Genomic DNA, 12,991 nt, shown 5'->3' with positions numbered 1-12,991 from the left:
GCTGCTATGGAAACAGAAATCAATGCGCTGAAGAAGTCAGTTCTGGCATTGATTAAAATTAAAAGTACGGTAAATATTGATCATTTACATATTGTTATGAACATCTGTGTTACTACATCATATACAGGTAAAAGCCAGTAAATTAGAATATTTTGAAAAACTTGATTTATTTCAGTAATTGCATTCAAAAGGTGTAACTTGTACTTGTACATTATATTTATTCATTGCACACAGACTGATGCATTCAAATGTTTATTTCATTTAATTTTGATGATTTGAAGTGGCAACAAATGAAAATCCAAAATTCCGTGTGTCACAAAATTAGAATATTACTTAAGGCTAATACAAAAAAGGGATTTTTAGAAATGTTGGCCAACTGAAAAGTATGAAAATGAAAAATATGAGCATGTACAATACTCAATACTTGGTTGGAGCTCCTTTTGCCTCAATTACTGCGTTAATGCGGCGTGGCATGGAGTCGATGAGTTTCTGGCACTGCTCAGGTGTTATGAGAGCCCAGGTTGCTCTGATAGTGGCCTTCAACTCTTCTGCGTTTTTGGGTCTGGCATTCTGCATCTTCCTTTTCACAATACCCCACCGATTTTCTATGGGGCTAAGGTCAGGGGAGTTGGCGGGCCAATTTAGAACAGAAATACCATGGTCCGTAAACCAGGCACGGGTAGATTTTGCGCTGTGTGCAGGCGCCAAGTCCTGTTGGAACTTGAAATCTCCATCTCCATAGAGCAGGTCAGCAGCAGGAAGCATGAAGTGCTCTAAAACTTGCTGGTAGACGGCTGCGTTGACCCTGGATCTCAGGAAACAGAGTGGACCGACACCAGCAGATGACATGGCACCCCAAACCATCACCCAACCATGCAAATTTTGCATTTCCTTTGGAAATCGAGGTCTCAGAGTCTGGAGGAAGACAGGAGAGGCACAGGATCCACGTTGCCTGAAGTCTAGTGTAAAGTTTCCACCATCAGTGATGGTTTGGGGTGCCATGTCATCTGCTGGTGTCGGTCCACTCTGTTTCCTGAGATCCAGGGTCAACGCAGCCGTCTACCAGCAAGTTTTAGAGCACTTCATGCTTCCTGCTGCTGACCTGCTCTATGGAGATGGAGATTTCAAGTTCCAACAGGACTTGGCGCCTGCACACAGCGCAAAATCTACCCGTGCCTGGTTTACGGACCATGGTATTTCTGTTCTAAATTGGCCCGCCAACTCCCCTGCCCTTAGCCCCATAGAAAATCTGTGGGGTATTGTGAAAAGGAAGATGCAGAATGCCAGACCCAAAAACGCAGAAGAGTTGAAGGCCACTATCAGAGCAACCTGGGCTCTCATAACACCTGAGCAGTGCCAGAAACTCATGGACTCCATGCCACGCCGCATTAACGCAGTAATTGAGGCAAAAGGAGCTCCAACCAAGTATTGAGTATTGTACATGCTCATATTTTTCATTTTCATACTTTTCAGTTGGCCAACATTTCTAAAAATCCCTTTTTTGTATTAGCCTTAAGTAATATTCTAATTTTGTGACACACGGAATTTTGGATTTTCATTTGTTGCCACTTCAAATCATCAAAATTAAATGAAATAAACATTTGAATGCATCAGTCTGTGTGCAATGAATAAATATAATGTACAAGTTACACCTTTTGAATGCAATTACTGAAATAAATCAAGTTTTTCAAAATATTCTAATTTACTGGCTTTTACCTGTATATATACTTACAGTGTGTAAACAAAATGTTGATGGAGGGTTTTGTAGTTGTTTTAGAGGGCTTTAAATAGGAATAGAATAGAAAGTACTTTATTGATCCCTGGGGGAAATTCAACACCACAGTTTGCTCACAATAGACAAGAATAATAATAAATAATATAATATATATAATATATTATATATATAATATATAAATAATATACATATATTCTACATATACTCTACATTTAAGTGCAGTCAAGAAGGAACATATGCATTATACAGTCTAATGGCTGTCGGTATGAAGGACCTCCTGTGTCGTTCCGTGTTGCATTTTGGGAGTCTGAGCCTTCCACTGAACGTGCTCATTCTCCCCGTTACAACGGTGACTCCCATTAGCCGCATCTTTCAAGCGTTTTTTATCTTTAAAATTCTAATAAAGAAAAAGACGTGTGTTCTTGTCTCTCAGAATGATTGTAAACGATAGGCAAAAGTCCGAAAAAAAATGCAGTTCCCCTTTTAACGACACCAAGAAATAAGTGCACAGTAAAGATTAAGAAGTGTAGATGGAACCACGTTACAGCAGAAGGTAAGCTGATGTGAATAGGAAATTAAGAAGTAAATCAAAAAGAGTCTCTAGAGCAGGGTTGCCCAAACTGGGCCCCAGGGCCAAATTTGGCCTGTCGAGTCTTTTGATTTGGCCCACCAAAGGGTGGCTTCCCAAATGTAATACATATTCATACTGACCTTTTAAGCTCTCTATGGGTGCCCTGATCCAATATTGATATCACATGTCATTCCATTATCAGCATAACAATTTAGTATTGGATCATATCGGCTTGCAGCTAAACTTTCCAATATTAGTTTTACTCCAAGCAGTCCTGCAGTGTGTTTACTTGTACAAAGCTGGACAGCCAGTTAACATCTAAATGTCCTCCAATAAGTACACAATGTCAGTATTTTCTTGTATTTTAGTCGAAGTCATTTACAAAAAGCATGGTCAGCTACTAGGAGCTAGCAGCTACACAACAGCTAAGCACACAATAGCACACAAGCTAGATATACTGTACGTAGTAAGTGTTTTTAATTGAACAATATTGCAGTCTAGAACACAGGGGGTGCTGGAGCCTATCCCATCTGCACTCGGGCAGAAGGCGGTGTACACACTGGACAAGTAGCCACCTCATCACAGGGCCAACACAGATAGACAACATTCACACTCACATTCACACACTAGGGGCCAATTTAATTTGGATAAAATAGAGTATTGATGATTGGTTAATGTGAAAACACAGCTAGTTACAAATGTCATCAAAGCTATGAGTCAAAGCATATGTGTTCCACATCCAATCAGGATGCAGATTCCCATCATAATCATCATCGGCTATGTCGTTGTTACAGCTCAATGATACTGCAAACAAACGCATGATCCATCACAAGGCAGACAGTGTGCTGGAATGTGTTAGCAACTTTTGACCACTTGTCCCCTTAAGTAGTTTGCCCTGTTATGAGTTGCCTCAAATGTAAATTTTTTCTTTCAACTCCTGACCTCTTAAGAAGTTAAATATACATTTATCTTACTGGAAGCATGTGCAATGTGTGTGTGCTCACTTGGCAACATGTCATATGGTGAAATATAAGTTGATAAATCAACCAATTCATTACGTCAGTTATTTCCTGTTGCACACAGTTTTCACGTTACCATGGAAATGCGGCTTCTTGTCTCCTCTGAGGGAATAAAAAGCGCATGAGAACGTGACATTTTACCACTGGAATTTTTCACCTGTTGTAAACATCCATTGACCTTCTCATTGGGAATGTTCATGTATTAAGACTATTTTTAGAAAATATGTATGATCATTGTTTCCCAAAGGACGGCAATCTACTTATTGTGTTGTGTTGCTGTGTTATGGCCTCATCATCTAATTTGCATAATTGACCATGATGCATGTTATTTCTATGGAAACTGTGGAAGACAAAAAGTGAGATATACACATAAAAAGAGTAACAAATATGTTTAGGAAATACAAATTAGCTTTCTTCTGTTGCTTCATCTTAGTTTGTTTTAATGTCACAAGTAACAAGTAAAGTTTTCATGTAATACTGTTTAATATCACGATTATTGTGACCAAAGTTATCATGCTTATGATTATTATCGCGGTATTGTTGAATGTGCTCAAAGAGTACTTATACATACACTGAAATCTTTTGACCAAGTTATTTTTTTTAAATAGAAATAAAAATAAATGGACACCCTGTTAGACAACCCACTACAGTATTTTGCATGTTTTGTGTTTCTTACACTTCACTGATAGTGTTTTAGTCTTAGTATTTGATCTGTTTCAATGGCTATGCTTTTATTGTTCTAAATATTAGTTTGTACTGGAGCACTTAAAGATGTATTTGAATGAAAAATGCGTAACAAATAAAATCTAATATATATATATTTTTTCTGGCGGGCATATTGGCGTCCTATTCTGTTCAGCGGTCCTTGAATAAAAAAAAACCCATATCAGTCTCATATTCCTCTGAGCATAGAACCATCAGATCACTCTCTGGAGTTTTACCGTGGTTATCATTAATGCCGTTTATCGTTACACCCCGAGTCTGAGTATTTGCTATCTAGTTTCCTGACCGCTGTTTACTTTATGAATTTGAAACAACAAGCATCATTCACACACAGTCCCATTATAATGTGTTTATAAGCGAGGGCAACAGCTAGTGATAAATCAATGTGAGGCGGTCCCGATTTACATGTTACCCTAGCTTAAAAGGGAAACTGCATTTCTTTTTTTTTAAATAATTTTTTTTTTTTTTATTTTTTATTTTTTTTTTTAATGTCCTGTCCAGCTTCTCAGGCAAATCATATAGTTGATGTAGATGCCCATGTCGGCTGTTCAGATTTACTTTACAAAAGAGAAGTGTAGGATACTTCTCTTGTTGCCTTATTTGTATTTGACTTTATTAAATGTATTTATATTATCATTTAGTGCAGCCGGGCCGGAGCAGGAGGGGATAGAAAGAGAAAAAAAAGAAGACAGAGGGGGAAATTGTGGGGACAAGAGGGGGATTAGACAGAGAGACAAAAACAACAACAGCAAACAACAACAACAACAACAATAGAGCAACATCAGCAAATATGACATGTACAAATATGATGGTAAAAGTAATAGCAAATAAGCAGTTAGCGAAAAATAAAAAATAATACAGAAATGACAATGAGCATTATTACACTACAAATGGATCAATACAAATACCAATAGAAATAGCGCTATTGATAATGAACAATACCAATAATTTACCTTTATTATCAACAATACAGTTGTTTAAATGCAACAATACATATACGTAATGATAACTTGAGATACGAAAGAATGCAGAAAAATGGAGGGGGAGAAAGAGAAGCAACCTACATTAACCTTGTAGATTGTTATAGTCACAATAGGTTAAGCTTTGTCAGTGTGCCATGTGTTACACCCAGTTTACCCTAGGGCAACAACGTTAATATATGTTTGATGAAACGTGATTATGTGCATGAGTGTAAGTATGCATATGTACTTGTATATGTACAGAATGTGTATATGTGTTTGTACAATGAATGTATATGTACAGAATGTGTATATGTGTTTGTACAGTGAATGTATATGTACAGTATGTGTATGTGTATGTTTGTATATTGAATGTGCGTGTGGATGTACGAACATTAGGTAGGTAAATATGTACTGTATTTGTGTATGTATGTGGGAGCGTAGGTACCTATGTACGTATGTGAGCATATGTGAATTTGCATGTACAATACATTCGACTCCCAGAGTGCGTGGGAGCCAGAGCACGGCCCCATCACCCCCGAGAGCCCAACCCACAAACAGGAGGCGTGGTGCCCAGGGAACCAGGGACCACCGCCCCCACGCAGCCAAGCCGGCCAGCGACAGGAACCCCAGAGCCCGACCCACCGTACCGCCCACAAGGGCCAGCAGCAGGCCGCAGACAGACGCACCCGGCGGAGGACAGGGCACGAGAAAAGCAGGGGACAGCCAGACCCCAAGCCAGCGAGAGACCACACCCCACACGGGCAGAATAATTTTGCCTATTGTTCACAATCCATATGAGAGACAAGAAAACAACAATTTTGTTTTTCACATTCTAACATTTAAAAATTGGCTCGTTCTTGGTGGCTAGCAATGCAGCTATCCTATCTTATCCTAAAAAAACGTCAACAATACTTCATTCATGTTCCGTAACCTGTATAATAACCAAGCTGTAGCAACATTGTTATTGTAAGAGCGAACACTGAGGAACTCTTTTTCTAGCGTAGTAAGACATCGGCGTGCTTCAGTATTAGCTGTAAAAGCTAACTACAGAAAGAGATTAGCTAGCTTCTACGTCACGTCAACATAAACCGTGTTTGGGAGCTTGTAATGCACAACACAGCGATAGAACAACAATTTGTACTGACTGAAAAAGATGAACAATCATGTGTTACGGTATGTGTAAAGTATTAGCCCACATTTCATGTTTTGTTTATACATCATCGTCCTCATCATCGGCGGTCACTCGAAGTGAGTATGACAATCCTCCTGGTAGGGGGGTATCCCTTTATGGAGGATGCCTGTGCGTGACTTTGTTTAACGTGGGGATACCGGTGCATAGACAGTCGCCACACGATCCTTGACAGATCCGGGTCAGGGTCCAGTAGCATGGAGTCCAAGACGACTGGGGACCCTTTTCTGCCGCAGCCTTCTGCCGCCATCCCAGCCGTTGTGACGCTCCATAGGGTTAGCAATCATCCTCCGCCTGTTGCACCGTTGAGGTCTTGGGTCATTATTTCCCCATAACTGGGCCCACATGGATGTGGGGGTGCCTTCTTCCGCCATCGCAGCCGTTGTGGTGGTTCTTACATCTACCGTCTTCCGCCTGCTCCGCCGTTGAGGTCTTCACCGTATCCCTGGCTAGGGGGCAGTCAGGTACTAGGCCTTTGCCAAGGGCCACCTGGGGTAACAGTAGTAAAGGGGTTAACCTACTAGTGCCCCAAGACCCCATAGAGGAGCCTCCACTGCCGGATGCACTTTAACGTCATGCCCAGGACCATTTGTTTGTACACAGCTAGCCAGACAGCGTATGCACCGTAGTGTACGGTGATGTTTGAGTTTGAAGTATTTATTTCAAACCTGCACAATACAACAACACACATATTTTTTTACATTTTGGCAGAGACATTTATGCAATACTTGAAAAGGGGTTGAATGTACTGCATGTATCATGATCAATAGTATAGTGACTTACTCGATGGACAGTTGTTTGTTTGGTCAAGCTGGCTGTGGACTTTTCCAGTTGATTTGGGTAAGCAATCCATTAATTTGGCATAGCTTTGCACAAAGTTCCAGATTTGCAGCGTGACCATGTCTCTATTGGCTTCCGTCTGCTCCAACATTTCAGCCTTTTCTTCGTGCTCGCTTCTATAGGCAGCAGTTCGTCTTCCGTATATTTAGTTTCAAAAAGATGAGGTTGTGAATCCTCATTTGTCCAAAAATAGTCGTCTTCGTTGTCTATTACCAAGTTTGGCATGATTAGAAAGCACACTTGCGTTTGATTCCGGGAGTAGGAGCGTATTTGTTGCAGGAAGTCGGAAGTGCGCTGCTATGGAAAAGGAAATGAATATCAATTAGTTCCGGCTGTGCATAAAGTGACCAAAATACGGTAAATGTTGTACATAATACAGATTGTTATGATTGTGTCTGTTACTACATTATATATAGACTTACAGCGTGTATATAAAACATTGATGGAGGGTTTTGAAGCTGTTTTAGAGGGCTTTGAAAGCTACAACGGTGACTCACATTAGCTGCACCTTTCAAGTGTTAATCAATCTTTAAAATCCTAAAAAAAAAATATACATGTGTGTTCTTGTCTCTCCTAATGATTGTGAACGATAGGCAAAATTCCAAAATTGCAGTTCCCCAAAAGGGCTTTCTATTTTATAATAATCAGTTTGTGCCAGGTGGCTAGCAACACAGATAATGGTAGCAATCCATTCTGCCTCTAAATCACTTTAAGAATGCATCCAAAAACCGTCAACAATACTTCATTTACGTTCCGTAACCCGTATGATAACCAAGCTTTAGCGACATTTTTATTGTAAGAGCGAACACTGAAGAACAGTTTTTCTAGCGTAATCGCCTTGCAGGCTACAGTATTAACTGTAAGCTAGCTTCTTGTGTCAGTAGCTGAATGGCTTTTGAGTTTGTAATGCACAACACAATGCGATAGGACACCAATCTGTACTGACTGAAAAACATGAACAATCATAATACAATATCTGTAAAGTATAGGCCCATATTTCATGTTTTGTTTGTACACTTCAAGCTTGACAGTTTAGTGTAATAACAAGCATGATTTGCTACATGTCTCATGATCAATATTATAGTGACTTACTAGATTAGTTGTCTGTTTGGTCCAGCTGGCCAGGGACTTTTTCCCAGTTGATTTTGGGTAAGCACACCATTTATGTAGGCATAGCTTGGCTCCAAGTTCCTGACTCTCTCAGTTTCTGTCTGCTCCAACGTTTCACCCTCTCTTCACACTCGCTTCTATAACCAGCAGTTCATCCTCCGTATATTCAGGTCAAAAAAGATACGGTTGTGAAACCTCACATGTCCAAAAACAGTCATATTTGTTGTCTATTACCAAGTTTGGCATGATTAGAATACACAAGCTTTTGTATCCGGAAGAAGAACACACATTTGTTGTTGGAAGTCGGAGAATAATTGCGCTGAGGCAATAAGTCCCGGTAATGCTTAAAATGTTCAAACTACGGTAAATATTGAACATATTACATATTGTTATGAATGTGTCTGTTACTACATTATATATATATTTGCAGTGTGTATATAAAATGTTGATGGAGGGTTCTGAAGTTGTTTTAGAGGGCTATGAGGGCTACAATTGTGACTCCCGATAGCGGCATCTTGCAAGCATTTTCTATCATTTTTAGAATTCTAAAAAAAAATACTTGTGCGTTCTTGTCTCTCATAATGATTGTGAACGATAGGCATATTTCCAAAAAAAAGTGCAGTTCCCCTTTAACCCACACCCTTCCTTCTGCAGCAGCTGAATGGCATCACTTGCTGCAGTGACTTGAGAGCATTAGCAGCCCAGCACTTCTTTATGAGGGCTAGAAAAGCCACATGATGTGTGACGCACGGGTTGAACAAAGACAGCCCAGCATGTGAGTTGGCTTTCAACCACTGCATCTCTTTTTCTTGCACTTCCCGGCTTAGTTTCAAATTTGTGTAGCTTCTCTCTGCATCCTGCTATGTTCATAGATAGCAAAGTATCTTAAGGCCATGTCATGGTTTCCTTCCTAATTTATAATGCAATGTCATCTTAGACAAACGAGGTGTTTATGCCTCTGTAGGTCACTAGGGAAGGTAATTTATGGAAGCCCTGGAGAATAATGGAGCCTCCTTCAGCTCCTCATGAAGTCTTCATTAAAGTGTCAACTTAATCCACAGACCTAATGTCCTCTTGATCATGTGAACAAGGGCATCATTTAAATCACTCTCCAAAGCAGACACTTGAGAGAGAGTCCAATAACAGGTGGTCATCAGACAAGTAAGTATGTTTTTAAATACTGATCTTTTGTTCCTCATCTCCAAATAACTAGATAGTTGATGAATTCAGTAGAGGTAACCTAAAACCTGTGGCTGATTTTCCAAACATCTATTATCTTTACGTTCACGATTTTGACATTTCATTAAGCCATTATTTAAAACTTAATAAACCAACACCTTTCAGTGTTGTAGTCAGATTTAAACAATGACTCATTGGAAACACCAGTTCTTCTACTTAATATGGAAGTAAAAGTACTAACATTTTCACATAGTTTAGTGTAAAACACATTTAAATAATCCGTTAGTGTGTTCTTACTGTTCTTTTACTTAGGGATGGGCGATAGGGCCTGTCTATATCGCTATGTATATTGCAGGCTTCTGGGGTAACAATACATATCACTACCAGTATATATTATTTTGTATGCAAAGGATAATAAAACCATTTCAAAATGGGTTACAAAAGCTTCTAATTTGGCTGCTGACATATGCAGTAATATATTGAGTCATTTCCAGTATTATTATTATTATTATTATTATTATTAATTTACTTAAACCTTTAGTGTTAATAGCTGGTTACTTTATGTTGTGACATGTTTCTATCTACCTTTCTGTTATAATGTAATAAACACTTATTCTTCTGTTTGAATAATTTACGTTAGTTTGGTGTGATACAACAAATTTGTGTATCGATCCAATATCATAGTATATACCATATATCCAATACATAGTAGTTACAGGGGCAGTTTTGGCCATACCAATGCTGATATTGGATTAAATTGAATGATTCATTTTGATCACAATTATAATCAGATAAAAACACAAGATGGGGTTGTCCATCCATCCATCCATTTTCTACCGCTTATTCCCTTTGGGGTCGCGGGGGGCGCTGGAGCCTATCTCAGCTACAATCGGGCGGAAGGCGGGGTACACCCTGGACAAGTCGCCACCTCATCGCAGGGCCAACACAGATAGACAGACAACATTCACACTCACATCCACACACTAGGGCCAATTTAGTGTTGCCAATCAACTTATCCCCAGGTGCATGTCTTTGGAAGTGGGAGGAAGCCGGAGTACCCGGAGGGAACCCACGCAGTCACGGGGAGGACATGCAAACTCCACACAGAAAGATCCCGAGCCCGGGATTGAACCCAAGACTACTCAGGACCTTCGTATTGTGAGGCAGATGCACTAACCCCTCTGCCTACATTTGGCTATGATTTAAATCCTTTGTTTTTTGCCCTTAAAGCACTCCTATGTCCAGGGACTTATTTATTGAGTTTATAAACAATAACAAACACTAAAAAATATTTTTTTGATAATAGAATATAATGATATAACCACAGTAGAATCCACCTTATACTGATACTATACTTGGTATTGTCATTGTCAATATTTGTATCGATCTGCATTCAAGAGCTCTAGCTTAGCGGTTAGCATGTGGTTGGACATTTTTTTCCTGCTCTATATGGTACGACTTGTAGGACATTTAATAAATGAGTTTCCTACGATTCAATGAGCAGGTCCTCATTTGTGAAATCCATCTCACTTTTAGCTTCTGGTAGCTGTTTTTAGTCTTGTTGCTTCCTGATTATTATTATTTTTTTAGAATAGGAGCCATTACTTTTTTAGTAATGGGGATGTTCTCTTGTTTGTAGTACAGGAGAGAGTGCACAAGAATAAAAACTATTAGCAGGTCAAGTCAACAAATCCAACATGTCTACATACATATTTAACTTACTAGGCAATATGAGTAGCAGTATGTTGGCAATAAAGTAAAGTGAATAAGACAATAATACATTAATAAATAAGGTATAAAAACGGATTGACAGCAGTGTTGGTTGTAGAGTAGCAGAAAATGTCTGTGTTCTAATCGTGTCCTGCATGTTGAGTTCCGTGTAAGTCCTCACTCTTGAAGTATTTTAAGATCTTTTTTAAGTAATGTTTAAGCTCCACATTCTTGGACTTTGGGGGGCCACTGGGAAGCAATAAAATGTGTTTACCTTCCTGCCTTTTTCTGTGTTCACTGATCCTCAACTGCGTTATGCTCAATTGTAAGCCTCCAAATATGTCTAATCCACTCCAATTACAGAGTATAGAGTTTCATTTGTTTGAATGGTTTGTATATGTTTGTCGTTGCAGGTCACAGGAGGCTCAGGATGTTTGTACACCTGCTTCGCTTCCTGCCACTACTGCCCCTGTCCAGCCTTCGCCTACATGGTGCTGCGGAGGAACAAAGGCCTGCTGGTGAGTCTGGTGACCATTGTCAATCAAACACAATCATTTCCTCAGACAGTTTGTGGTCGTTTGACTTGAAACCACTCTCACCACTAGGGATGTGATCGTTTGCATTTTTACCAATACTAATACCAAAGTGTTTTTTGTATTTTGTTTAAATACAATGCATGTTTATTTTTAAGGATTTTGGGAAATGCCATTTCAATTTAATTGTAATGTACATACTTCAATAATGTAAATACAATGTTGAGTAATACACTTAACAAAATAAAATGCAACCTACAGCACATTGTCATAATTATCACAGCAAAACTAAGATAATTACAGAACACAGCAAAAAACATGCTTGTGAAAGCTATTTTACTGAGACCCTTATTTTGTCTTTCATTGTGAAGGCCGGAGGTGTGCCGTTGGTGTTATAACGAATATTGTGTTTTGAAGAGAGTCAGGCTGTGTTCAAATAAAAATACTTGTTGACTTCCTCCATGCTGTCCTTTCTCAACATCTTACAAAACCTTCAGTCACACTTGTTTTGTATTGTTGAAGTTCAGATAGTCAAGGTCTGTGAATCGCTTCCATTAAATTGCTCGCCTTAAAGGGGAACTGCACTGTTTTTTTTATTTTGCCTGTCGTTTACAATCCTTATAAGAGTCAATAACATGTATGTTTTTTTTTTTTTTTGCAAACTAATTTGTAATATTCGGCTCATTCTAGGTGGGTAGCAATGCAGCTAATGGGAGCAATCCATTTTGCCTCTAAATCACTCTAAAAATGCATCCAAACTCCGCCAACAATACTTCATTTACGTTTCTTAACCTGCATAATAACCAAGCTGTAGAGACATTGTTATTGTAAAAGGAAACACTGAGGAACTCTTTTTCTAGCATAGGAACACATCGCCTTGGTCACAGAGACAGGCACACTGCTACGGCATAGCCGTAAGGTAGCTTCTGCGTCAGCAGATTAATTGCGTTTTGAGTTTGTAATGCACAACACAATGCGATAGGACACCAATTTGTACTGACTGGAAAATATGAACAATCATATTGCAGGATCTGTAAAGTATTAGCCCACATTTCATGTTTTGTTTGTACACAGCTAGCTCGACCGTGTATGGGGGGCGTTTCCAGTTCATTTTGGGTTGGTGCGAAAAAGTTTTTACCAATGCAGGGTTTGTTAACCGTTTGTCTTTCATTGTGATGCAGTTTCTTGGAGCAGTGCCCTCTTCGCCAGATACACGAAAGCCTTTCCATTGATAATGACATTGTTTGCCACTCAGTGCAGCAGAAGCATTCCATCTCTGTCCACATAGCTTGGCTCTAAGCTCCACATTTACAACAGCCTTTCCTGACTCTCTCGGCTTCTGTCGGCTCCAACATTTCATCCTCTCTCATCTTCTATAACCAGCACAGTAGTTTATCCTGTGTATATTCAGGTTAAAAGA

General features: G+C 39.3%; 1 protein-coding gene across 7 annotated transcripts in view; it reads left to right on the top strand.

The window, feature by feature from the left end:
• zswim7 (zinc finger, SWIM-type containing 7) overlaps positions 1–12,991 on the top strand; it is an 82,909-nt gene that overhangs the window by 14,850 nt on the left and 55,068 nt on the right. For all 7 annotated transcript variants that reach the window (XM_061961980.2, XM_061961977.2, XM_061961975.2 and 4 more), the window contains exon 4: positions 11,452–11,556. In XM_061961980.2, coding sequence (XP_061817964.2) covers positions 11,452–11,556 — 105 coding nt within the window. The remainder of the gene's footprint in view (positions 1–11,451; positions 11,557–12,991) is intronic.

Source organism: Nerophis lumbriciformis, linkage group LG09, assembly GCF_033978685.3.
Source record: "Nerophis lumbriciformis linkage group LG09, RoL_Nlum_v2.1, whole genome shotgun sequence".
Lineage (NCBI taxonomy): Eukaryota > Metazoa > Chordata > Actinopteri > Syngnathiformes > Syngnathidae > Nerophis > Nerophis lumbriciformis.
This window is presented reverse-complemented; position numbering and strand designations above follow the sequence as displayed.